The sequence below is a fragment of the Scyliorhinus canicula genome, chromosome 12, assembly GCF_902713615.1.
Source record: "Scyliorhinus canicula chromosome 12, sScyCan1.1, whole genome shotgun sequence".
In the NCBI taxonomy this organism is placed as follows: domain Eukaryota; kingdom Metazoa; phylum Chordata; class Chondrichthyes; order Carcharhiniformes; family Scyliorhinidae; genus Scyliorhinus; species Scyliorhinus canicula.
Genome location: NC_052157.1, coordinates 3,698,200 through 3,725,524, shown reverse-complemented (window position 1 = coordinate 3,725,524; position 27,325 = coordinate 3,698,200). Strand labels below are relative to the sequence as shown.

The window sequence follows — 27,325 nt, the reverse complement described above, 5'->3', positions numbered from 1 at the left end:
TGCCCCTCCACCTTACTCACGAGGATCCCGGCCTCCTTCTCTTGTTCAGTGGCCTGCGCCTGCAACGCCATGATGGCAGCACCCTGGGTCGTCTGGATCTCCGAGAGCCTTTTGTTTGTTTCCTGCAGAGAGCTCAGTACCTCAGCCTTGAAATCTGCAAAACAGCGCAGGAGAGCAGCTTGTTGCTCCTGGGCCCACTGCTTCCACTCCTCTGGAGCTCCGCCGGCCGCCATCTTGGATTCCTTCCCCCGTTTTTTCTGGGGAGCTGCTGCCGTTTTTCCCACCTTTCCACTCCGAGTCCGAGTCATGAACTGCGGAGAAAGTCAATCAGCACACCTTCTCCCACCGGGAGACGTCGAAAAATTTCCGTTTTGGGCTCTAAAAAGAGCCGAAAAGTCCGTTTAAAACCGGAGCTCCCAAATGTGCGGCTTCCTACATCATCGCCGCCACCGGAAGTCCCAAGATTACATCTTTCTCTAAACGTCACACCAGCCGAGTGGAATTACATTTCCACCAAATGCTGTGGTGTTTCAATTAATTTTAATAATCTTTATTGTCACAAGTAGGCTTACATTAACACTGCAATGATGTTACTGTGAAAATCCCCGAGTCGCCACATTCCGGCGCCTGTTCGGGTACACAGAGGGAGAATTCAGAATGTCCAAATTACCTAACAGCACGTCTTTCGGGACTTGTGGGAGGAAACCCACGCAGACACGGGGAGAACGTGCAGACTCCGCACAGACTGTGACCCAGGCCGGGAATCGAACCTGTGACCCTGGAGCTGTGAAGCAACAGTGCTACCCACTGTGCTACCATGCTGTCCTTGGGTCTGCACAGATCATAGAATTCACAGTGCAGGAGGCCATTTGGCCCATCGAGACTGTACCCCCCCTCTCTCTCTCCCCCCCCCCCCCCGCTCTCCCCCACCTCCTCCTCTCTCCCTCACACTACCCCCTCCTCACTCTCCCTCACACTACCCCCTCCTCACTCTCCCTCACACTACCCCCTCCTCACTCTCCCTCACACTACCCCCTCCTCACTCTCCCTCACACTACCCCCCTCCTCACTCTCCCTCACACTACCCCCTCCTCACTCTCCCTCACACTACCCCCCTCCTCACTCTCCCTCACACTACCCCCCTCCTCACTCTCCCTCACACTACCCCCTCCTCACTCTCCCTCACACTACCCCCTCCTCACTCTCCCTCACACTACCCCCTCCTCACTCTCCCTCACACTACCCCCTCCTCACTCTCCCTCACACTCCCCACTCCTCTCCCTCACACTCCCCACTCCTCTCCCTCACATTCCCCACTCCTCTCCCTCACACTCCCCCACTCCTCGCCCTCACACTCCCCACTCCTCGCCCTCACCCTCCCCACTCCTCGCCCTCACCCTCCCCACTCCTCGCCCTCACCCTCCCCACTCCTCGCCCTCACCCTCACCCTCTCCACTCCTCTCCCTCTCCCTCCCCACTCCTCTCCCTCCCCACTCCTCTCCCTCCCCACTCCTCTCCCTCCCCACTCCTCTCCCTCCCCACTCCTCTCCCTCCCCACTCCCCCCCTCCTCTCCCTCCCCCCTCCCCTCCCTCCACACTCCCCCCTCCTCTCCCTCCACACTCCCCCCTCCTCTCCCTCCACACTCCCCCCTCCTCTCCCTCCACACTCCCCCCTACTCTCCCTCCACACTCCCCCCTCCTCTCCCTCCACACTCCCCCCTCCTCTCCCTCCACACTCACCCCTCCTCTCCCTCCACACTCCCCCCTCCACACTCCCCCCTCCTCTCCCTCCACACTCCCCCCTCCTCTCCCTCCACACTCCCCCCTCCTCTCCCTCCACACTCCCCCCTCCTCTACCTCCACACTCCCCCCTCCTCTACCTCCACACTCCCCCCTCCTCTACCTCCACACTCCCCCCTCCTCTACCTCCACACTCCCCCCTCCTCTCCCTCCACACTCCCCCCTCCTCTCCCTCCACACTCCCCCCTCCTCTCCCTCCACACTCCCCCCTCCTCTCCCTCCACACTCCCCCCTCCTCTCCCTCCACACTCCCCCCTCCTCTCCCTCCACACTCCCCCCCTCCCTCTCCCTCCACACTCCTCCCCCCTCCTCTCCCTCCACACTCCTCCCTCCTCTCCTCCCCGCTCCCCCCTCCTCTCCCTCCACGCTCCCCCCTCCTCTCCCTCCACGCTCCCCCCTCCTCTACCTCCACGCTCCCCCCCTCCTCTCCTCACGCCCCCCCCCCCTCCTCTCCCTCACGCTCCCCCTCCTCTCCCTCACGCTCCCCCCTCCTCTCCCTCACCCTCCCCCCTCCTCTCCCTCACACTCCCCCCTCCCTCCCTCACACTCCCCCCTCCTCTCCCTCACACTCCCCCCTCCTCTCCCTCACACTCCCCCCTCCACTCCCTCACACTCCCCCCCCACTCCCCCTCCTCTCCCTCACACTCCCCCCTCCTCTCCCTCACACTCCCCCCTCCTCTCCCTCACACTCCCCCCTCCTCTCCCTCACACTCCCCCCTCCTCCCCCTCACACTCCCCCTCCTCCCCCTCACACTCCCCCCTCCGTCCCCCTCATACTCGTCCCTCCGTCCCCCCCTTCTCATACTCGTCCCTCCCTGCCCCCTCTCATCTTCGTCCCTCCCTCCCTCCCTCTCATCTTCGTCCCTCCCTCCCTCCCTCTCATCCTCGTCCCTCCCTCCCTCCCATCCTCGTCCCTCCCTCCCCCGCATCCTCGTCCCTCCCATCCTCGTCCCTCCCTCCCTCCCTCGTCCCTCCCTCCCTCCCATCCTCGTCCCTCCCATCCTCGTCCCTCCCATCCTCGTCCCTCCCATCCTCGTCCCTCCCATCCTCGTCCCTCCCATCCTCGTCCCTCCCTCCCTCTCATCCTCGTCCCTCCCTCCCTCTCATCCTCGTCCCTCCCATCCTCGTCCCTCCCATCCTCGTCCCTCCCATCCTCGTCCCTCCCATCCTCGTCCCTCCCATCCTCGTCCCTCCCATCCTCGTCCCTCCCATCCTCGTCCCTCCCACCCTCGTCCCTCCCACCCTCGTCCCTCCCACCCTCGTCCCTCCCACCCTCGTCCCTCCCACCCTCTCATCCTCGTCCCTCCCACCCTCTCATCCTCGTCCCTCCCACCCTCTCATCCTCGTCCCTCCCTCCCTCTCATCCTCGTCCCTCCCTCCCTCTCATCCTCGTCCCTCCCTCCCTCTCATCCTCGTCCCTCCCTCCCTCGCATCCTCGTCCCTCCCTCCCTCTCATCCTCGTCCCTCCCTCCCTCTCATCCTCGTCCCTCCTTCCCTCTCATCCTCGTCCCTCCCTCCCTCTCATCCTCGTCCCTCCCTCTCATCCTCGTCCCTCCCTCCCTCTCATCCTCGTCCCTCCCTCCCTCTCATCCTCGTCCCTCCCTCCCTCTCATCCTCGTCCCTCCCTCCCTCTCATCCTCGTCCCTCCCTCCCTCTCATCCTCGTCCCTCCCTCCCTCTCATCCTCGTCCCTCCCACCCTCTCATCCTCTTCTCTTCCCTCCCTCCCTCTCATCCTCTTCTCTTCCCTCCTTCCCTCTCATCCTCCCTCCCTCTCATCCTCTTCTCTTCCCTCCCTCCCTCTCATCCTCTTCTCTTCCCTCCCTCCCTCTCATCCTCTTCTCTTCCCTCCTTCACATCCTCTTCTCTTCCCTCCCTCCCTCTCATCCTCTTCTCTTCCCTCCCTCTCATCCTCTTCTCTTCCCTCCCTCCCTCTCGTCCTCTTCTCTCCCCCCCCCCCGCTCTCCCCCACCTCCTCCACTGCCCCCCCTCACTCTCCCTCACACTGCCCCCTCCTCACTCTCCCTCACACTACCCCCCTCCTCACTCCCCCTCACACTACCCCCCCCACTCCCCCCACACTACCCCCCCTCCTCACTCTCCCTCACACTACCCCCTCCTCACTCTCCCTCCACTACCCCCTCCTCACTCTCCCTCACACTACCCCCTCCTCACTCTCCCTCACACTACCCCCCCCTCCTCACTCTCCCTCACACTACCCCCCTCACTCTCCCTCACACTACCCCCTCCTCACTCTCCCTCACACTACCCCCTCCTCACTCTCCCTCACACTACCCCCTCCTCACTCTCCCTCACACTACCCCCCTCCTCACCTCCCTCACCTACCACCTACCCCCTCCTCACCCTCCCTCACACTCCCCCCTCCTCACTCTCCCTCACACTACCCCCTCCTCACTCTCCCTCACACCAACCCCTCCTCACTCTCCCTCACACTTACCCCCCTCCACACCTACCCCTAACACTACCCCCCTCCTCACTCTCCCTCACACTACCCCCTCCTCACTCTCCCTCACACTACCCCCTCCTCACTCTCCCTCACACTACCCCCTCCTCACTCTCCCTCACACTACCCCCTCCTCACTCGCCCTCACACTACCCCCTCCTCACTCTCCCTCCACTACCCCCTCCTCACTCTCCCTCACACTACCCCCTCCTCACTCTCCCTCACACTAACCCCCTCCTCACTCTCCCTCACACTACCCCCCTCCTCACTCTCTCCCTCACACTACCCCCCTCCTCACTCTCCCGCACACTACCCCACCCTCACTCATCCCTCACACTAACCCCCCCTCCTCACTCCCCTCACCTACCCCCCTCCTCACTCTCCCTCACACTACCACCCCCTCCTCACTCTCCTCACACTACCCCCCTCCTCACTCTCCCTCACACTACCCCCCCTCACTCTCCCTCACACTACCTACCCCCTCCTCACTCTCCCTCACACTACCCCCTCCTCACTCTCCCTCACACTACCCCCCTCACTCTCCCTCACACTACCCCCTCCTCACTCTCCCTCACACTACCCCCTCCTCACCTCCCTCACACTACCCCCTCCTCACTCTCCCTCACACTACCCCCTCCTCACTCTCCCCCACTACCCCCCCTCCTCACTCTCCCTCACACTCCCACCCCCCCTCACTCTCCCTCACACTACCCCCTCCTCACTCTCCCTCACACTCCCCCCTCCTCACTCTCCCTCACACTACCCCCTCCTCACTCTCCCTCACACTCCCCCCTCCTCACTCTCCCTCACACTACCCCCTCCTCACTCTCCTCACACTACCCCCTCCTCACTCTCCCTCACACTACCCCCCCTCACTCTCCCTCACACTACCCCCTCCTCACTCTCCCTCACCCTCCCCCCTCCTCACTCTCCCTCACACTACCCCCTCCTCACTCTCCCTCACACTACCCCCTCCTCACTCTCCCTCACACTACCCCCTCCTCACTCTCCCTCACACTACCCCCTCCTCACTCTCCCTCACACTACCCCCTCCTCACTCTCCCTCACACTCCCCACTCCTCTCCCTCACACTCCCCCTCCACTCCCTCGCCCTCCCCCTCCCCACCCCACCCTCCCCACTCCTCGCCCTCACCCTCCCCACTCCTCGCCCTCACCCTCCCCACTCCTCGCCCTCACCCTCCCCACTCCTCTCCCTCACCCTCCCCACTCCTCCCCTCTCCCCCCCACTCCTCCTCCCTCCCCCCCCCTCCTCTCCCTCCCCACTCCTCTCCCTCCCCACTCCCTCCCTCCCCACCTCCCCCCTCCTCTCCCTCCCCGCCTCCCCACTCCTCTCCCTCCCCACTCCTCTCCCTCCCCACCTCCCCCCTCCTCTCCTCTCCCCCCCCCCCCCCCTCCTCTCCCTCCACCCTCCCCCCTCCCTCCACACTCCCCCCTCCTCTCCCTCCACACTCCCCCCCTCCTCTCCCTCCACACTCCCCCTCCTCTCCCTCCACACTCCCCCCTCCTCTCCCTCCACACTTCCCCCCTCCCTCTCCCTCCACCACTCCCCCCTCCTCTCCCTCCACACTCCCCCCCTCCTCTCCCTCCACACTCCCCCCTCCTCTCCCTCCACACTTCCCCCTCCTCTCCCTCCACACTCCCCCCTCCTCTCCCTCCACACTCTCCCCCCTCCTCCCCCTCCTCTCCCTCCACACTCCCCCCCTCCTCTCCCTCCACACTTCCCCCCTCCTCTCCCTCCACACTCCCCCCCTCCTCTCCCTCCACACTCCCCCCCTCCTCTCCCACCACACTCCCCCCTCCTCTCCCTCCACACTCCCCCCTCCTCTCCCTCCACACTCCCCCCTCCTCTCCCTCCACACTCCCCCCTCCTCTCCCATCCAACACTCCCCCCTCTCCTCCTACACACTCCCCCCCTCCTCCCTCCACACTCTCCCCCGTCCTCTCCCTCCACACTCTCCCCTCTCCCTCCACACATCCCCCCTCCTCCCCCTCCATCTCCCTCCACACTCCCCCCTCCTCTCCCTCCACACTCCCCCCTCCTCTCCCTCCACACTCCCCCCTCCTCTCCCTCCAACACGTCCCCCTTCCTCTCCCTCCACACTCCCCCCTCCTCTCCCTCCACACTCCCCCCTCCTCTCCCTCCACAACGCCCCCCTCCTCTCCCTCCACACTCCTCCCCCTCCCACCACACTCCCCCCTCCTCTCCCTCCACACCTCCCCCCCTCCTCTCCCTCCACACTACCCACCCTCCTCTCCTCTCCACACTCCCCCCCTCCTCTCCCTCCACACTCCCCCTCCTCTCCCTCCACACTCCCCCCTCCTCTCCCTCCACCCTCCTCTCCCTCCACGCTCCCCCTCCTCTCCCTCCACGCTCCCCCCCTCCTCTCCCTCCACGCTCCCTCCTCCTCTCCCTCCACGCTCCCCTGTCCTCTCCCTCCACGCTCCCCCCTCCTCTCCCTCCACGCTCCCCCCTCCTCTCCCTCCACGCTCCCCCCTCCTCTCCCTCACCCCCCCCCCCCTCCTCTCCCTCCCCCCCCCCCCTCCTCTCCCTCACACCTCCCCCTCCTCTCCCTCACACTCCCCCCTCCTCTCCCTCACACTCCCCCCTCCTCTCCCTCACCTCCCCCCCCTCCTCTCCCTCACACTCCCCCCCTCCTCTCCCTCACACTCCCCCCTCCTCCCCCTCACACTCCCCCCTCCTCCCCCCTCACACTCCTCCCTCCGTCCCCCTCATACTCGTCCCTCCGTCCCCCCCTTCTCATACTCGTCCCTCCCTGCCCCCTCTCATCTTCGTCCCTCCCTCCCTCCCTCTCATCTTCGTCCCTCCCTCCCTCCCTCCCTCTCATCCTCGTCCCTCCCTCCCTCCCATCCTCGTCCCTCCCTCCCTCGCATCCTCGTCCCTCCCATCCTTCCTCCCTCCCTCCCTCCCTCCCATCCTCGTCCCTCCCTTCCCTCCCATCCTCCTCCCTCCCATCCTCGTCCCTCTCATCCTCGTCCCTCCCTCCCTCTCATCCCTCGTCCCTCCCATCCTCGTCCCTCCCATCCTCGTCCCTCCCATCCTCCCACCCTCGTCCCTCCCACCCTCTCATCCTCGTCCCTCCCACCCTCTCATCCTCGTCCCTCCCTCCCTCTCATCCTCGTCCCTCCCTCCCTCTCATCCTCGTCCCTCCCTCCCTCTCATCCTCGTCCCTCCCTCCCTCTCATCCTCGTCCCTCCCTCCCTCTCATCCTCGTCCCTCCTCCCTCTCATCCTCGTCCCTCCCTCCCTCTCATCCTCGTCCCTCCCTCTCATCCTCGTCCCTCTCATCCTCGTCCCTCCCTCCCTCTCATCCTCGTCCCTCCCTCCCTCTCATCCTCGTCCCTCCCTCCCTCCCTCTCATCCTCGTCCCTCCCTCCCTCTCATCCTCGTCCCTCCCTCCCTCTCATCCTCGTCCCTCCCACCCTCTCATCCTCTTCTCTTCCCTCCCTCCCTCTCATCTCTTCTCTTCCCTCCTTCCCTCTCATCCTCTTCTCTTCCCTCCCATCCTCTTCTCTTCCCTCCCTCTCATCCTCTTCTCTTCCCTCCCTCTCATCCTCTTCTCTTCCTCCCTCCCTCTCATCCTATCTCTTCCCTCCTTCACATCCTCTTCTCTTCCCTCCCTCCCTCTCATCCTCTTCTCTTCCCTCCCTCTCATCCTCTTCTCTTCCCTCCCTCCCTCCCTCTCATCCTCTTCTCTTCCCTCCCTCCCTCTCGTCCTCTTCTCTCCCCTCCCTCCCTCTCGTCCTCTTCTCTTCCCTCCCTCTCATCCTCTTCTCTTCCCTCCCTCTCATCCTCTTCACTTCCCTCCTTCCCTCTCATCCTCTTCTCTTCCCTCCCTCCCTCTCATCCCTCTTCTCTTCCCTCCCTCTCATCCTCTTCTCTTCCCTCCCTCTCATCCTCTTCTCTTCCCTCCCTCTCATCCTCTTCTCTTCCCTCCCTCTCATCCTCTTCTCTTCCTCCCTCTCATCCTCTTCTCTTCCCTCCCTCTCATCCTCTTCTCTTCCCTCCCTCTCATCCTCTTCTCTTCCCTCCCTCCCATCCTCTTCTCTTCCCTCCCTCCCTCTCATCCTCTTCCCTCCCTCCCTCTCAGTCCTCTTCTCTTTCCCTCCCTCCCATCTCTTCTCTTCCCTCCCTCCCATCCTCTTCTCTTTCCCTCCCTCTCATCCTCTTCTCTTCCCTCCCTCCCATCCTCTTCTCTTCCCTCCCTCCCTCTCTCACTTCTCTTCCCTCCCTCCCATCCTCTTCTCTTCCCTCCCTCCCCTCCCATCCTCTTCTCTTCCCTCCCTCCCGCTCATCCTCTTCCCTCCCTCCCTCTCATCCTCTTCTCTTCCCTCCCTCCCTCTCATCCTCTTCTCTTCCCTCCTCCCTCCCTCTCATCCTCTTCTCTTCCCTCCCTCCCTCTCATCCTCTTCTCTTCCCTCCCTCCCTCTCATCCTCTTCTCTTCCCTCCCTCCCTCTCATCCTCTTCTCTTCCCTCCCTCCCTCTCATCCTCTTCTCTTCCCTCCCTCCCTCTCATCCTCTTCTCTCCTCCTCCTCCTCCCCCCCCCCCCCCCCCCTCCTCCCCCCCCCCCCCCCCCTCCTCCTCCCTCCCCCCCCCTCCTCCCCCCCCCACCTGTATGGTGGCCGAGCGCCTCCCGCTCCGCGGACAGTATCTGGAAGTTGGAGATTCTCACCCGCCGCCGCGAAGGAACAGGCCTCCAGCCAGTGTTGCTGCACAAACTCTGCCGGCTGCCAGGACTCCATGGCGGAGGCGGGAAACTGCCGTCCGCCCGACTGCATTCCGACCCCTCACAGGGGGCGGGGCCTGTTACCGGGGGCGGGGCCTGTTACCAGTGGCGGAGCCCATCACCGGGGGCGGGGCCTGTTACTAGGGGCGGGAGCCATCACCGGAGGCGGGGTTGGTAACCAGGGGCGGGGCGGGTCACCGGGGGCGGGGCCTGTTACCGGGGGCGGGGCCTGTTACCGGGGGCGGGGCCTGTTACCAGGGGCGGAGCCCATCACCGGGGGCGGGGCCTGTTACTAGGGGCGGGAGCCATCACCGGAGGCGGGGTTGGTAACCAGGGGCGGGGCCTGTTACCGGGGGCGGGGCGGGTCACCGGGGGCGGGGCCGGTGGATGGGGTCAGTTGTTGGTGGCGGAGTCGGTCTCGCGCATGCGGGAACCTGAACGGCTCACGTTTCACCACATTAAACTCGCTGTTGCGCATGCGCTAACTATGGGAAGTGACGAAAGGAGTCGGTTGGAATTCGGTTCATGTGGAGGTGAGAGGAAAATGGCGGCGGAGGGGCCTGGGGACTCAGAACTGGACAATTAGACTTGGTTCGTGGTCTGGTTTTGCAGACAGGCCTCACTGCCTTGGAAATAAATCCCCGGAACCCCCCCGCCCCGCCCTGCGGACCGCCGGCTGGGCCTGTGGCCAAACCCAGTCCGGGCCTTCCTCATTCCTCCATCAACAACAACACACCGCCCCGCTGCTGTCTGCGGCATCAGGAGCATAAATCCGCTGCTGCCCTGTCTCTTACTAGCCATAAAGCACGTCGGCTCATCTGGGGGGCAGTGCACGGTGCTATATCAATGCAGGAGTGTTATCCACCATCGCCAGGCTGTGGGAGGAATGGTCCAATGGTCCCAGTTCCAAACAGATAGAAATCTATACGGTTAACTAGAATGAGGGGCCATAGTCTCAGGATAAGAGGTAGCAAATTTCAAACAGATTTGAGGAAAAACTACTTCCAAAGGGTCGTGAATCTGTGGCACTCGCTACGAATGTGGGGGATGCAGGGATAGGAGGAGTTAGAGAGATTGTTAATTGGCAATGGGTTGAAGGGTTATGGAGAACTGGCACGATGGTGGCGTTGAGGCCATGATGAGATCAGCCAGCTGGGTCACTGTCTGTGTGGAGTCTGCACGTCCTCCCCGTGTGTGCGTGGGTTTCCTCAGGGTGCTCCGGTTTCCTCCCACAGTCCAAAGATGTGCGGGTTAGGTGGATTGGCCATGCTAAATTGCCCGTAGTGTCCTAATAGTAAGGTTAAGGGAGGGAGTTGTTGGGTTACGGGTATAGGGTGGATGCGTGGGTTTGAGTAGGGTGATCATTGCTCGGCACAACATCGAGGGCCGAAGGGCCTGTTCTGTGCTGTACTGTTCTATGTTCTATAATCACATTGAGCGATGGAGCTGGCTCAAGAGGCTAAATTGTTGACTCCTGCTCCTAGTTCTTATGTTCTAAAATTTAACTATTCTGTTTTATTTCACCTTCCAGCTCTTGGTCTGTAACCCTGTAGGAAACAGCAGATCAATCACAAAGCTGGTTCTTGATTAGTAAGGGGGTTTCTTGATTAATATCATTGAATTTACAATGCATTTGGCCCATTGAGTCTGCACCGGCTCTTGGAAAGAGCACACGACCCAAGGTCAACGCCTCCACCCATAACCCAGTAACCCCACCCAACACTTAGGGTAATTTATCATGGCCAATCCACGTAACTGCACATCTTTGGAATGTGGGAGGGAACCCACGCTGACACAGGGAGGGTGTGCAGACTCTGCACAGACAGTGACCCAAGCCGGAATGGAACCTGGGACCCTGGAGCTGTGAAGCAATTGTGCTATCCACAATGCTACTGTGTTGCCCCCCCCCCCCCCCACAATGCTACTGTGCTGCCCCCCCCCCCCCCCCACAATGCTACCGTGCTAGCGGATTCTCCGCTGTCAGGATTCTCTGTTTCGTCAGCAGCATGGTGATTTACCGACGGCGTGGGGCTGCCCACAATAGGAAACCCCATTGGGGAGAAGGCAGGAGAATGTGGATGAGGAACATATCAGCAATGATTGAATGACAGCAGACTCAATGGGCTGAAAGGCCTAATACTGCTCCTATATCTTATAGTCTAATCACCAGTCTTATTAACTCTAATGCAAAATGTTGCATTTATGCTTCTCTGATGCTTTACAATGTTAATGGTGCTACATAAATGCAAGCTGCTAGCAGCTCCATTACAGAAGTTTTAAATGTGGGGGAATGTGCATGATCACGGACCTGAAATTAAAGTCTGAAGTGTTCAACCTTTATGAGTTGGTATGAATGCTGTGCATTTCTGGAATTTTCTGTCATCTTTACAACACCAGGTTAAAGTCCAACAGATAATAAATGCCATAGGGTTGGAGGTGTGATATTTTAAGCCGACAGTCATTTCTAGTTGTGAATTTCTGCCAATTATATTGATTAAGTGTTTTTGGCAAGTTATATATATTCAGTCTTTGATCTTCCATTTACTTCAATGAAATTTGAGAGAAGGGTCAATATCCTGGGGGTTTTTGGAGAGTAAATAAGGTGAAATTCTTTCCCAGGTTTATCGTAAGAGACGCATTAAGCTAAATGTTTCAAAGAAGCGGCACAGATATAATGGCCATTCTCTTTGTGCTATGTGATTCTGATTTGCAAGCACAAATAAAGGGTTTTTTTTTGGTCCGAAGCTATGCATATTTCTTTAAATGAAAGTTTGCATCGCTGCAGATAGAACCTGTGGCTCTGTATGGCTGTTCAGGAAGTTAACCTTTGCCAACATTTTGTAACTCTATGAAGATGTGTGTACGTTATTTATTTACAAATTAGTAACAGAAATAGGGCATTCAACCCCTCGAGCCAGTTCCAATGTTCAATTATATCAAATCTGTTCTCAACCCCATTAACTCACTTTAGCTCCATTTTCATGGACATCTGTACCTAATTTTCATTTGCTCCTAGCATCAGCTTTTTGCGGGAGACCATTTTAGATTGATTGCGTTCTGAATGGCCTCACTCGAATTTTAAAGCTGTGACCACTTTCTCTGATTTCCCCCACCAGTGGATATAAGTTTCTCTGTATCTAACCTGTCAAATCATTTTAAACATCTGTTAGATCATCCATTAATCTTAACTCAAGTTGGGGTGGTGGGGGGGGGGGAAGACGGGGGGGACGTTTTCTGCTTGTTTAAGCTGTGTATGCTTGAATTGGGTAGGGTGTGGGCAGAGTGTAAATGCCTTTGGCTATTTAAAAATGTGGTGTTTGTGAGCAGAGGATTAGCTAACATTGTTTATGTGACTCCATAAAAGCTGCTAAATTGTTTTTTTCTGTTTCAGATGTTGACGGGAAGCTGCTTGTCTCGCCTGATGTTCTTTTTTACTTTTAATTAGCAGCGTGCTTTAACCAAAGCTGTTATTGCTCCTCTATCCTGCCTTCAGACAAAGACTGCCCCCTCCATACAAAGAGTGCAATGCATAATCCGGAGCATCTCTTGGCGCAATTATTCAAAAGGTGCAGTTATTCCTTCTACAGGTGAAGCTTTAAATTCCAACGGGCTCAGAATGCTGAGCCGGCTGCAGGAGCTGAAGAAAGAAGAGGAAGCTCTACTGAAAATCAAAACCAGTTTACAGGATCAATTAAACCGGCTCAAGGTAAACCCAAAGAACATTGCATATTTATTGTTTACATATAGAACTAACTCACTCTCTGACCTGTACTTCAATGAAGTGCCTTTTCACCAGTAAGCAAATGCCTCCAGTAGAGCACAGGTTGGCAATAAGGCTTGTGAACCTTCTTCCCACCCCCACCATTTCATTATTGCTGCTGTTTGTTCCTGCTGCTTTGTGATTGGAGCAGTTTGGGCTGGGGGTTCAGGGTGAAGGGGATCTCTGCTCCCATCATGCAAATAAACACTCTTGAGTTTTATGCTTTGTTCCCTCCTGTGATGTCGATAAAGCACCCCTGAGCTTTCTCATTTGACAAAATGCTGCAACAGACTAATCAACAGACCTGGGCTGGGAAATACAATCAGCTTTAGTGCAGTAAGTATATAAAAGCTACATTTCGGAGAGTGTAAAATATTCATCATTATTTCTTCTATTTTGAAGAGTATTTTCTCATTCTTCCATTTTCATGCCACTTGCTCACTGTTTAATCAGTAAACGCTTTCCCAGAAAATGGGAAAAGCACCCCCACCCTGCCAAACCTCACTAAGAAGCCGTGGCGAGTCATTTGAAAGATTAGGAATTTTTTTTTTTTCTTCGGCAAAGACATTCAGTGGGGCGAGGCTTTAGTTAGTGATTAGCATTCCTTCCAAGTCAGCAAGTGGAAGGTTTGGAGCCTGGAGTGAAGGGTGGAGTTCTGATTCTAAATTCTAGGTTAACATCATGCAGGATGTTCTTATCTAGTGGCTTTGGTACCCTGGGCCCTGCAGCTATGGGAAGGGTTGTGGGATGCCTAAACGCCTCGCCCTGGAAAGGGCAGGTCACCTGAGTCAGATGCACTAATTCTGATCTGGGAACGACAAGAGTGGGATATACACCCCAAAAAAGCCAAGTCAGTGGAGTTAAGGTACAGATTAGCCATAATCCAATTGAATTGAAGGGTTAAATGATCTCTTCCTTCCGGTGACTTCGTACAGCTTTATTCCTCTTTTAAGCACCTTGGTATGCCTGGGTTGAATGCAAGCTATTCAAAATATTTGATACCAGCATTGTATTGGAATGTGTTCTTATTTTTTAATAAATATTTTATTGAGGTATTTTTGGTATTGTAGCAACAACAAAATAAACAATGTACATGAAACTATAAACATAGTGCGAAAGCTGTCTCCCTCCCTTACAGGTCCCACCTTTATTAACCCCCTACTCTAAGCTAAACTAAACCCTCCCCCCGCTTTCTGCTGATGATTAATTTTCCGCGAAGAAGTCAACAAACGGTTGCCACCTCCGGGCGAACCCTAACAGTGACCCCCTCAAGGCGAACTTGATTTTTTTCCAGACCGAGAAAGCTAGCCATGTCCGATAACCAGGTCTCCGACTTCGGGGGCTCTGAGTCCCCTCACAAAGCCAAACTTCTCCTCCTGTGCCCTCATACTCGAAAAGCTCCCCTCTATAAACATATCCCCCATCCTCTCAATCCCTGCTCCCCTCCATATCCGGAACCCTCCATCCATACTTCCCGGGGCAAACCGATTATTATTACAGATTGGGGACCAGACCGATGCTCCCACATGCCTCCTCCATTGCCCCCAGACTCTCAGGACTGCCACCACCACAGGGCTGGTGGAGTACCGTGCCAGCGGGAACGACAGAGGCCCAGTTACCAACGCCTCCAAACTGGTGCCTTTGCATGACGCCGCCTCCATACGCTCCCATGCTGACCCCCCCCCCCCCCCCCCCCCCCCCCCCCCCCCCCCCAAACCACCCATTTCCTGATCATGGCTATATTCGCCGCCCAGTAATAGTTAGTAACATTTGGCAGGCCAGCCCGCCCTTTCCCCAACTCCACTCAAGCATTACCTTCCTTACTCGCGGGGTCTTGCCCGCCCAAACAAAGCCAGTGGTCACTTTGTTGACCTGTTTTAAAAAAGGACCACGGAATAAAGATGGGGAGACATTGAAACACAAACAGGAATCTCTCGGGAGGGCCGTCATCTTCACCATCTGCACCCTCCCAGCTAATGACAACGGGAGCGCGTCCCACCTTCGGAAATCGTCCTTCATTTGGTCTACTAGTCGGGCCAGATTTCATTTATGCAGCCGGTCCCATTCCCACGCCACTTGAATGCCTAGGTAGTTAAAGCTTCCCCCACCACCCTAAACGCAGCTCCCCCAATCGACTCCCCTGTCCCCTCGTCTGGACTGCAAACATCTCACTTTTCCCCATATTTAGCTTATACCCCAAAAAACGGGCAAATTTCCCTGAAATCTTCATAATTTCTTCCATCCCCTCTATTGGGTCCGATACATATTGAAGCAGGTCGTCTGCATAGAGCGAGACTCTGTGCCCCCCCAGACCAGCCCCTTGAGGAAGCAGGTCGTCTGCATAGAGCGAGACTCTGTGCTCCTTCTTACCACCACCACCCCCCCCCCCGGGCCGGCCGGCCCCTTGAGGCTCTCTGAGCAATCGCCAATGGCTCTATAGCTAGCGCGAATAGCAGTGGGGAGAGGGGACATCCCTGTCTCATCCCCTGGTGCAGTCTAAAATAGTCCAATGTTATCCTATTCGTATTGGAATGTGTTCTTGTACAAATGGGTGTGTTGCACCTTCAGGTAGAAGAATTGGCTCTACGCTCAATGATCAACACCAAGCAAGGTGATGACGAGAATGGTGACAGTGACAGCTGTGGTCAGGCATCTGAACCTGTAGAGGTGAGAGGAGTGTGACCCAAGATGTAAATGTTTAATTTCTTGCGTAGGAAAATGAGTTGTAGGAAACTCCAGTAAATGCCAACGGGTAGTATTTGTGCGTACCATTTTAATTCTTTTCATCTGATATCAGTTTGTGCTTTCCAACTCATTAGTTCAATCTATGCTCCAATTTCTTCTGCATGAAAGGCTTGCAGTGTATGAGGGAAGAACGGTGGAATGTGACTAGATAGATTGCTGTGTGCTTGTTGCATTTTAAAAATGATTTTCTTCATCTCCTTTCTGGCTCTTTAATCAATCATTTAAATCAATGTCCTCTAACTCTTGACTCTTCAGCCATTGGGAACAGATCCTTCATGATTTTAAATACCTCTATCACATTTCCTCCTTACCATCTTTATTCTAAGGAGAACAACCCGAGCTTCGAAATTTGTAATTGTAATCCCTTTCTCCTGGAATTATTCTGGTGATAGATCGATATTGTTAATCAGAAACTTAATGCAAAGGGTTATGGGGAAAGTGTGTGTAAAAGGCATTGAAGTATCTGATCAACCATGATGGTATTGAATGGTAGAACAGGTTCGACGGGCTGAATGGCCTGCTGTTCCTAGTAAATCACCTCTCCAAGGCCCTGACATCCTTCCTAAACAAATTACAGAAGGACATGAATAACAATGGAGATTGGACAAATAATTGATAAACGAAGCATATAACACTAAGTGTGAGATAGGAGGAATGGGAAGGTCATATAGGTTTAAATCTAGGTGGGTAGAGGAACAAAAGGATCTCAATATAAATCCATCCATTGCTAAAAGGTGTGCCACAAGATGGTATGACCATTTTTAAAAAATAAGCGCTAGGTTTTACTTCTAGTGGGATGGAATTGGAAAAGTGGGGAAGTTATATCAAACCTTGGTTAGACCACAGCTAAAATACTGCTTAGTTCTGGCAGACATATATTAAAAATAGAAGCAGTGGAGAGGGTGCAGAGAAGATTTAAAAGGATGGTATCAGGAACCATTCCACTGCCCCTTCCCGTAGCCCTGCATATTCTTCATTTTCCACTAATAATTCAATTGAGCCTACCTCCATCACATTCAGTCAGTGCATTCCTGATCTAATGCTCACTGTGTGAAGTTTTTCTTCGTGTCATCATTGCTGTTTTACCAATCCCCTTAAATCTGTGTCCGCTGGTTCTCAATCCTTTCACCAATGGGAATAGTTTTCGCCCTGCCTATTCTGTCCCAATCTCCTCTTTTTCTCTCTCTCTCTCTCTCTCTTCCCCCCCCCCCAAACACCACCCATGATTTTCAATACCTCAATTAAATCTCTTTTAAACTTTCTCTTGTACAAGGAGAGCAGTTCCATCTTCTCCAATTTATAACCAAAGTCATCGAGAAATCCAATGGGAATTCAGACGAAACTTCATTAACTATATGGCGAAAATGTGGAACTTTCTAACAAAGGGAGTGGTTGCGATCAATGGTGGGATGTGTTTAAGAGTGTGCTAGGTAACCACGAGAGAAAGGAATAAAGGGCTATGCTGATATCATTAGATGAGGAAGGATGGGAGGAGGATGTGGTGTCATGGTAATATCACTGGGCTGTTAATCCAGAGACCCAGGCAAAGGGGTTCAAATCCCACCAAGGCAGCTGGTGTAACTTCAACTAAATTAATAAATCTGGAATGTAAAGCTAGTAAAACCCATCTGGTTCACTAATGTCCTTTTTTAGGGAAGGAAATCTGCCATCCTTACCCGGTCTGGTCGATATGCGACTCCAGACAGACCGCGATGTGGTTGGTTCTTAATTGCCCTTTGCAATGGAGCAGCAAGCCACATGCAATTAGAGATGGAAAACAAATTGTCAGCGACTCGCATCTCCTGAAATAATGCGTTCATAAAAAGGCTGGTGTACAAAGACCAGTATGGACTAGTCAAGCTGAATGGTCTGTTTCTGTGATGGATATCCATTGGAATGGACTTCAGGGTTGCAAATATGCCGAAGATACATGGTCCATGTACACCTCAATTGCACTGTCCTCATCCACTCTCTGAAACCGACTAATTCATTCTGCCCCAGTGAGCTTTGAAGTCAGCATTGAAAAAGAATGGAGTACAATCAGCTATTCATTTGATGCACAAGTACAGAATTTAACAGCATAATGATAATTGTGGAAAAGTAGTGCTCCCAACATATGAGAAATTTGAGATGCGTTGAAGTTTTAGCCTAGTCTGTCTTTATCAATAAATGACTGTTGTGATATTTTTCACTTGCTCTATTTCTTTCTACAGTCCTCGATGCAGGTAGATGATGTAAGTGTTATCAATCAAACCCAGCTTCAGCTGACCACGTTGCAGTCAGTTAGAAATTTAAGACCGGGAGATGAGGAAGAGGAGGAGGAAGAGGATGAAGAGTACAACTCCTAAATGGGTCATTTTAAGACAAAGATGCAAAGACGTCGCACAACCAGAACGCACTCCATTCCTGTTTCAGGTGAAGTGTTGGACTGCACTTGTAAAGATTGAAGCCTCCGATTCTGATGATGTCAAAATGCATGGTTTTCCAATAACTGCAGGGTAAGCTAGACACTGGGCAGATGGTTGTCACAGTGGGGGGGGAATCAGCCATTCTGCCATTTCTCAGCCTGCAGTTTTAACGATTGGAACATTGAACGGAATTTCTAGTTGTCTTGACTGCTGCGAAAGACTGAAGGTGAAAGGAAATGTAGGACTGGGGACTTCCATCAGCTTGTTGAATAAAGATGATGTGTATGTTTCTGGCACAGGAAAGCATTGAAAAATCATGGGTCAAAAAAAAAGAAGCCAAAAAGCGCGATAGTGGAATAAAGAGGGTGTGAGATGCTACAATCCTGAACATTTATTTGGGCCATTGGTGCGAGGATATCAGAACAGTAGACAGGTGTAAAGGTCCACAAGACCTGTGGTCAAATACTGCAGTATCTGTCATCGGCTAATTGGGGAACTTGACTATTTGGGAGTCTCACTGAGGTTCTCTAATGGTGCTAACCAATACTGCGGCGCACGCATCTCATGTAAAACATCCTAAGGAATTAAATATTGTTGGCCTTGAGCAAACATGTCTTTGAAATAATGTTCCACTTTTAAATGTGTTAAAGAAAGAAGGTGTATTTGATGTTGATGTTGAGGATGAGCTAAGTCTGGCTAAACATTTTGTCTTTTTGCATGGAGTAAGTTTTGTTGAATTTGGAAGCAATTTTAACATTATTTTACTGCTACACATTTCATGTATGTTTTTTAAAAAGCTGACGAGTGCAATTACTGCAGCCTCTTAGCATAGGGTCATAATCACCACCTTCAGCCAACTGCTATCAGAGTCCTTTGGATATTCTTCACAACACTGTTTGAGACCCTCCACACTTGTTCCTTCATTGACTTGTGTGACTGCAGCTATCTTGCACACGAGATCTAGCTACAGGTGAATTTGTGGAGTCTCACCTGCAAGTACAGCATATCTGTTAATGAGACTCACCCTGTACCCCCCTCCAGCTCAGCTCTCGCCAGTGCTCCAGGCCAGCAGAGCAAGTGTGCAGATTTGTACAATCACCCCTGTAATTCAGTCATTCCCTGTGTTTTTACAGTGCAGTTATTTTCCTGTCAAGTTTCCAGCGTGTAGCCAATTCCACAGCCTCTGAGAGACGGGTCAAGTACTGCTTGGGATTTATTGTTATACCCACGCGTAAGATTTCTAATATATTGTAGATGGATTAAAGGCCACATTATAAGGTTTTTTTGTGTTACTTTAGAAATGCAGCAGGCTGTGAACTACCAGTGAATGTTTTTTTCGGTTATAGTCATGATCTCAAGGTACTGCTTCAAAGGCATTAAGTTTTTGTCTGATGTTAAAACTGTGACTGTTTAAGTTTGTCTCTTTAAGAAAAGAACACCATAAAACCTAACAAGATTTTACATCCTGTCACACCTTAGCCTGGCCAGTGACCACTTTTTTCAGTAAAAATAACACTTCTGTTGTGTTTTCTTTTCCATTCGCATTTGCTTCAAATAGAATCCATCTGTTGAAATGTGCCCAATTATTTTTTTTCAATTAAGGGGTTAATTTAGCGTGGCCAATCCACCTACCTTGTGCAAACTCCACAGGGACAGTGACCCAGAGCTGGGATCGAACCTGGGACCTCGGCACCGTGAGCCGCCCAATAGTTAACGCCAACATGCAGCATCTTGGCTGCTGGGGCAAGAGCTGTTGGTGAGCTAAAGGGGAATGCTCAAACAGAAATGAACCAGAAAAGTGGTGATGCCAGATTATGAACGCTGGTGAAGAATTTGTGGGATCTCCAATCAAGGCTTTGGAGGGGAGTAGCATTTGAGAGGAGAGTGACAGTGTTAGTATTTACCTCCTGGCTGGTTGAGTTGTTTCAGGAAACTGGGTTTTTTTTCTGTCTTAAAACCTCCTTTCATATTTGAAGTATTGCTGTACGATAATAAATATGTAGGGCTTTGTGAAAATGTGAACGATCATTGCAGCTAATAATTGCACTGCTACAAAGTTAGCCAATAATAAAATTGTGATATTTTATTGTGATCATGGTGGAAACTCTCTGCTTAAAACTCATTGGAAACGCACCCGTCGGATGGAGCCCATATAAGCAGCAGTCGCTCCCCACTCAGTATAATTATTAAAGTCTCTCTTTTCCAAAACGTAGTGTGGGCCCCGGTAATTCGCATCCTGGTAGGCGACCCAGCTATGAAGGAAATGAAAAATCACAATGACACATAGTGATCCTGTAGCTTGTGCTTCTTTAAATCTGTGCTTCCTGCTCTTGATGCATAATGTTTAGCTGAAAGATGATCATGCCACGGCAACAAGGTATTCACAAAAACACTCGCCGTTTCTCCACAGTTATTTTTCATTGTGGGGCAGGAGAGTTAGTGTTTGTTGGAGGAGAGGGGGAATGTTCCTCATGCTTTTGGGAGGTGCACTGTCCAGACAGATCGAGGACTCCCGTGTTTCAGTTCCCTGCCATACTGAGTTGGCTGATCTCATTTGAGGTTTTCAGAAAGTGACCATAATTCTCCGCGGGGGAGATGGGTCTGCCGGGACTTCTCCTGATTGTCCAACTATTCCTGTGGGAGTCATGATGGTGTGTGGGGGGGGAGTCTCATGTGATGGCAGAGAGCCCAGTAATGTGTGGTAGGGAGGGGGGCCTCGGGTATGTATGTGTGTGGGAGGGGGGGGGGGGGGGGGGGGGAGTCTCTGGTGTGTGTGGGCGGGGAGAGTCTTGGGGTGATGGTGTGTGTGGGTGGGCGGAGTCTGGGTGTGATGGGGTGGGGGGGGAAGGGTCTGGGTGTGGTGGGGGGGAGAAAGGTCTGGGTGTGTGGGGGGGGAAGGGTCTGGGTGTGTGGGGGGGGGAGTCTCATGATGGTGTGTGGGGGGGGAGTCTCGTGATGGTGTGTGGGGGGGGAGTCTCGTGATGGTGTGTGCGGGGGGGCTCATGTGATGGTGTGTGGGGGGGTCTCATGTGATGGTGTGTGGGGGGGAGTCGTGATGGTGTGTGGGGGGGAGTCGTGATGGTGTGTGGGGGGGAGTCGTGATGGTGTGGGGGGGGAGTCGTGATGGTGTGTGGGGGGGAGTCGTGATGGTGTGTGGGGGGGAGTCGTGATGGTGTGTGGGGGGGAGTCGTGATGGTGTGTGGGGGGGAGTCGTGATGGTGTGTGGGGGGGGAGTCGTGATGGTGTGTGGGGGGGGGAGTCTCGTGATGGTGTGTGGGGGGGGAGTCTCGTGATGGTGTGTGGGGGGGGAGTCTCGTGATGGTGTGTGGGGGGGGAGTCTCATGTGATGGTGTGTGGGGGGGAGTCTCATGTGATGGTGTGTGGGGGGGAGTCTCATGTGATGGTGTGTGGGGGGGGAGTCTCATGTGATGGTGTGTGGGGGGGGAGTCTCATGTGATGGTGTGTGGGGGGGAGTCTCATGTGATGGTGTGTGGGGGGGGAGTCTCATGTGATGGTGTGTGGGGGGGAGTCTCATGTGATGGTGTGTGGGGGGGGAGTCGTGTGATGGTGTGTGGGGGGGGTCTCGGATGATGGTGTGTGGGGGGGGAGTCGGGTGATGGTGTGTGGGGGGGAGTCGTGTGATGGTGTGTGGGGGGGGTCTCGGGTGATGGTGTGTGGGGGGGGTCTCGGGTGATGGGGTGTGGGGGGGGTCTCGGGTGATGGTGTGTTGGGGGGGTCTCGGGTGATGGTGTGTTGGGGGGTCTCGGGTGTGTGGGGGGAGGCTCGGGTGTGTGGGGGGAGGCTCGGGTGTGTGGGGGGAGGCTCGGGTGTGATGGTGTGTGGCTCGGGTGTGATGGTGTGTGGGGGGTGTCTCGGGTGTGATGGTGTGTGGGGGGTGTCTCGGGTGTGGGGGTGTCTCGGGGGGGCCTCAGTTCCAACATCAGTCACACTTTCTTAATGGATGGGAAACGGTCAGGAAATGGTGTGAATAAAATTGTAACCAATGATTAATGCATTTATAAAGATGCTTCAACACTTCTTGAGGAGACTCTTTAATTGTCCAGTGACTTGTGTAGCCCGCCTGACCCATTCTGCACACTTGCTTGACCCAGGTTCACTTGGTGCAGGTTATACTTACACTCCTCCGAGAACCCTGGCAGAGGCAAAGCGATTGAGGTTGAAACATGAAATGAGATTCGGGATATCCTCCTGGAGCTCCACCTTCCTTCCGGAAAAGCCAGGTTTTTCATACAAACAGATTTTTGATGGGGAACGTTCCTTATTGGATTCAAGGCACAAAAATATATTTAATATTGTGTCAATGACTGCAGTTTTTCTAACACTCTTTTTAAAAATTAGTTTTTTTTCCCATTTGATTTGTGTTGCTCCGCAGTTTAACTGCAGGCAGCCTGCTACTTGGAACTACCAGTGCAACCTTTGCGCTCACCAATAACACAAAGTCCATTTTCTGGTGTAATATTTTCCACAACAAATCCTAATTCTTGGGACTTGAACTCTTCTGGTCATTCCTTTGCAACCAAAATTCTCACCCCTGTTCCTGGAACCGTATCAATCAGGTACTTAACCTTCAATTGGTACCTCTACCCAATGCACAGCCATGCTGAAGGGTGCATGGAGTAAGGTACTCTGGCGAGAAACCTTCATTCTGTAATGCACCACTTGATAAAGGAAGCTGTCATTTTTATGTTTCTATCTTTCCATGTCTGCCCTCTGCTCCGAGGACCTTCACTGAATATTGGCCTTGTCTACAACTGGTGATTTACAACATCGCGGAACAATCGGATTGTTTTTTACTTGCCTCTCGCACTACTCTTACAGAAGAGATGTGATCAGAAGTTCCGAGCCACTTATCATAGTTGCTGTATTCTCGTTTGTCATACACATCCCAGAGGTACTGGCGTCCGCTGTAATTTTCACCCTCGTATCCAACCCAACTGTTCAAAACAAAGGAAAATAAAGAATATTACTTATGTTGCAACAGGTGTGTGCATCAGTTGGGTCTGATATACCAGCAGTAGAAGAGTAATAGGTGGGCATTGATGTTGACTGACTCCATAGCAACCATTCAGACCAAAATATCTCAAGGCTGTAAAGAGTGGATTAAAACTCAATTTCTCCTGTGAAGAGGTGCGGGGGTGGAGAGGAAAAGCGTGTCAGTGTGGCTCAGTTGATACCACTCTCCCCTCAGAAGCAGAATAATAATAATCGTTGTTGGTGCAGGGGCTGTTTAGCACAGGGCTAAACCGTTGGCTTTGAAAGCAGGCCAGCAGCACGGTTCAATTCCCATAACAGCCTCCCCGAACAGGCACTGGAATATGGCAACTAGGGGCTTTTCACAGTAACTTCATTTGAAGCCTACTCGTGACAATGAACGAATTTCATTTGTTTTCATTTTCATTTCATTCACACTGCAATGAAGTTACTGTGAATATCCCCTAGTCGCCACACTCCGGCGCCTGTTCGGGTACACAGAGAATTCAGAATGTCCAAATCACCTAACAAGCATGTCTTTTGGGACTTGTGGGAGGAAACCGAAGCACCCGGAGGAAACCCCCACAGACACGGGGAGAACGTGCAGATTCCGCACAGACAGTGACTCAAGCCGGGAATCAAACCTGTGACCCTGGTGCTGTGAAGCAACTGTGCTAACCATAGTGCTACCATGCTGCCCAGAATGGTCATTCTAGCCTAATACTAGTGCACCATTGGAAGTGACTTTGCACTGGATCCACTCTGCCCTCTTAAGATGTAAAGAAAAGCAGCGGGATTGCCGCAGTGCCCTAGTCAATATTTATCCATCAACCAGCATTACTAAACATTGATTATTCAACTTGTTTATGGAAGCTCTTGTTTGTGGAAGCTCTATGTGCAAATTGCCTGGCACATTGGACTGGATTCATTTATTGTCACGTGTACCAAGGCACAGCGAAAAATATTTTTCTGCCAGCAGCTCAAACAGAGCGTTTAGTACATGAAAATAAAATAAAAAGAAAATGCATAATAGGGCAACACAATGTCCACAGTATGGATATAGATCCTGCTCGCCCGAGACCGCAGGAAACTACAAAAGGTCGTGAATGTAGCCCAATCCATCACACAAACCAGCCTCCCGTCCATTGACTCTGCCTCGGAAAGGCAGCCAGCATTATTAAGGACTCCACGCATCCCGGACATAATCTCTTCCACCTCCTTCCGTCAGGAAAAAGATACAAAAGTTTGAGGTCACGTACCAACCGACTCGAGAACAGCTTCTTCCCTGCTGCCATCAGACTTTTGAATGGACCTACCTCTTATTAAGTTGATCTTTTCTCTACACCCTAGCTATGAGTGGGCTAGACAGCTGGTTTGTAATGCAGAACAAGGCCAGCAGTGCGGGTTCAATTCCCATACCAGCTTACCCGAAAAGGCGCTGGAATGTGGCGACTAGGTGCTTTTCACAGTAACTTCATACTTGTGATTATTATTATGATTAACATTATATTCTGCAGTCTCTCCTTCCTTCCTGATGTACGGTATGCTTTGTCTGTACAGCATGCAAGAAACAATACTTTTCACTGTACAATAATACATGTGACAATAATAAATCAAATCAATGTAAATACATAGACACTGGCATCAGGTGAAGCATACAGGAGTGTAGTGTTAATGAAGTCAGTCCATAAGAGGGTCATTTAGGAGTCTGGCAACAGTGGGGAAGAAGCTGTTTTTGAATCTGTTCGTGCGTGTTCTCAAACCATTGTGAGTGTACAGCCCTTTCCTTGTCGGGTATCTAACCCAGAGTCAGCTGGTGAGGGAGTCAATCCCACTCCAGAGCTCCAGTTCTCAGTCCTGACATCCAGCTGGATATTTATGTCTGGGTAGTGTGGGTGGGTCTCCACTCCCTCACAAGACTGACTCCCACCAGCTGGTATGAGAGTGGTTATGGTCACCATATCACACTGCCCTCCAATGAGTTGGTATAAAATATCAGTTAATTGTAAGCTACTTACGCCCCGCTCTCCACCTGCACAGAATTGCATCTCTCGGGGAAGTTACATTCTGACAGCTTCGGACAGTCACTGGTCACCGCTAAGCGCCTGCCAGAAAAGTTTCTTTGCTCATATAGGGTCACCTGAGATAGATCATAAAGATTGGGGTATCAGTGATCACACACACTCTGCGGCGAGCTGTCCATCCTGTTAACAACTGTCTAGTTTTTACTTACGCAGCCTCCAGACCCATAGAAAGCACGTTGGAGTACCGACCCCAGTTTGCTGTGGGGGTAAAAACAGTGACAGTCATTGAAATTGTATTATCGATCAGTATATTAAAAGCAATATGTGGCCACAGACAGACTACAGACTTTGTTGTAGATTCAGAATAAAAATGACTAATGTAGCACAGTGGGCGAAACAGCTGGCTTGTAATCAGAACAATGCCAGCAGCGCGGGTTCAATTCCCATACCAGCTTACCTGAACAGGCGCCGGAATGTGGCGACTAGGGGCTTTTCACAGTAACTTCATTGAAGCCTACTTGTGACAATAAGCGATTATTATTAATTTATGGCTGAGATTAACTATGACCAGCAACATTTTCCAACCAAACATCAATGATCGGAATGTGTTTCCTAAACAATAATTGGACATTATTACCTTAAAAGAGACATAGCAGATAATACGTTATGCATTGCATGTTATAGTGCAGTACATATCACCTAATTTACATGAGTAACTATTCCACCAGTTATACATTAATACTAGTACATCAGAGGGGACATGTTGCATACCAGGAGTAAAGGAATCCTCAAATGCAGTCTTCAGTAGCAATTTAAAACTGACAAACATGTTGCAATTAATGATACAGCTAATTAAACAACAGTTATGCTCTCATGCCCTGGGCTTGCTTTTGGAATACTTGGAGATGAAATGGTCTTTGAGAGGCATTGCAGCTTAAAGGCACCTCAAGTTTAGCAACAGGAAATACACAGTGAAGGAAATGGTTCAATGCCTCCGTCATTATGAAATGAAAATCGCTTATTGTCACGAGTAGGCTTCAATGCAGTTACTGTGAGAAGCCTCTAGTCGCCACATTCCGGCGCCTGTCCGGGGAGGCTGGCACGGGAATTGAACCGTGTTGCTGGCCTGCCTTGATCTGCTTTAGAAGCCAGCGATTTAGCCCAGTGTGCTAAACCAGCCCCATACAAGATGTACTAGTATTTATCAAACAAGGCGGGCGGCACGGGGGCACAGTGGTTAGCACTGCAGCCTACGGCACTGAGGACCCGGGTTCCAATCCCAGCCCTGGGTCACTGTCCGTGTGGACTTTGCACATTCTCCCCGTGTCTGCGTGCATTTCACTCCCACAACCCAAAGATGTGCAGGTTAGGTGGATTGGCCACGCTAAATTGCCCCTTAATTGGAAAAAAAAATAATTGGATACTCTAAAAAAAATTTAAATGATCAGACAAGGTATCATCATGGCCACCAGAAGTTGACCCAGTTGATGTCTGAAAGCGGGAATGAAAGCCACCAGCTATGAAGCTAAAAGGAATCGGCAATGAATAACGACAATCATCAATGGTGGCCAATGTAACAAAGGTGCTTAATGTTCACTGCTCAGCTGAGGTCTTAATGTTCAAAATAGAACTTGTAATAGAAGCATAGAAAGTGGAAGAACATATTTATATTTACTCCTAAAATATCAATTTTTCCATTAAAATTCAGGGAACGTTACCTTATCTCAGACATAAATACTGGCATTTATGAAATTCACACAGCTTCCCAATCCCATCTGTTAACCTAGAGACTCAAACTACGAGGTAAGAGTTCACAGGGAACTTCTAAAAAATGTTTATTATCAATAGCAAGACTGGCCAATCACAAAGCTCTCCAGGCCATGGTGATTTATAAGCTCTGTCCAGCCCTCTCTTTGGAATGAAACATGCAAAGGAGACAATTAGAAGCAATTATGATAATTTGATTTTTTTTTTGTATGAAATATGTCCTCGCCGTTGGGTGAAAAAGATCCCTGGGCACCAATCCAAAATCACAAATGTGTTACTGTGCACAAGGAGGCCATTTGGTCCATCGAGTCTGCATTGGCTCTCCAAACGAGCATCGTGACTTAGTGCTATTCTCTTGTCCTTTCCCCGTAACCCTGCACATTGTTTCTGTTGAAATAATCATCTTTGGGCGGCACGGTAGCACACTAGTTAGCACTTGCTTCACAGAGCCACTGTCTGTGCGGAGACTGCACGTTCTCCCTGTGTTTGCGTGGGTTTCCTCCGGGTGCTCCAGTTTCCTCCCACAAGTCGCGAAAGACGTGCTGTTAGATAATTTGTATATTCAGAATTCTCTCTCTGTGTAGCCTACTTGTGATAATA

At 52.4% G+C, this 27,325-nt stretch overlaps 3 protein-coding genes across 5 annotated transcripts in view; 1 reads left to right on the top strand and 2 right to left on the bottom strand.

Moving 5' to 3' along the window:
• The window catches only part of si:ch211-107o10.3 (uncharacterized protein LOC407663 homolog), a 55,110-nt gene extending 45,984 nt beyond the window's left edge, over positions 1–9,126 (bottom strand). Inside the window, exon 1 of the mRNA XM_038813461.1 lies at positions 8,976–9,126. Coding sequence (XP_038669389.1) covers positions 8,976–9,081 — 106 coding nt within the window. The 5' untranslated portion in view covers positions 9,082–9,126. The remainder of the gene's footprint in view (positions 1–8,975) is intronic.
• A 297-nt stretch (positions 9,127–9,423) lies between these two features.
• On the top strand, positions 9,424–20,034 carry snapc5 (small nuclear RNA activating complex, polypeptide 5). Of its 3 annotated transcripts, none has more exons than XM_038813287.1 (4): positions 9,424–9,562; positions 12,421–12,735; positions 15,358–15,456; positions 17,748–20,034. In XM_038813287.1, exons 2-4 carry the CDS (start codon positions 12,646–12,648, stop codon positions 17,880–17,882), a joined length of 324 nt encoding a protein of 107 aa, XP_038669215.1. In that variant the 5' UTR covers positions 9,424–9,562; positions 12,421–12,645; the 3' UTR covers positions 17,883–20,034. The 3 variants fall into 3 exon arrangements, with proteins under 3 accessions (XP_038669215.1, XP_038669217.1, XP_038669216.1); XM_038813289.1 differs by lacking the exon at positions 9,424–9,562 and adding an exon at positions 9,567–9,620; XM_038813288.1 differs by lacking the exon at positions 9,424–9,562 and adding an exon at positions 9,769–9,996.
• Positions 20,003–26,702, bottom strand: crybgx (crystallin beta gamma X). The gene is made up of 6 exons (XM_038814086.1): positions 26,677–26,702; positions 25,168–25,216; positions 24,953–25,074; positions 22,762–22,897; positions 22,081–22,220; positions 20,003–20,194 (listed from the first exon to the last, which is right to left on the bottom strand). Exons 1-6 carry the CDS (start codon positions 26,700–26,702, stop codon positions 20,062–20,064), a joined length of 606 nt encoding a protein of 201 aa, XP_038670014.1. The 3' UTR covers positions 20,003–20,061.
• Positions 26,703–27,325: the final 623 nt, after the last annotated feature.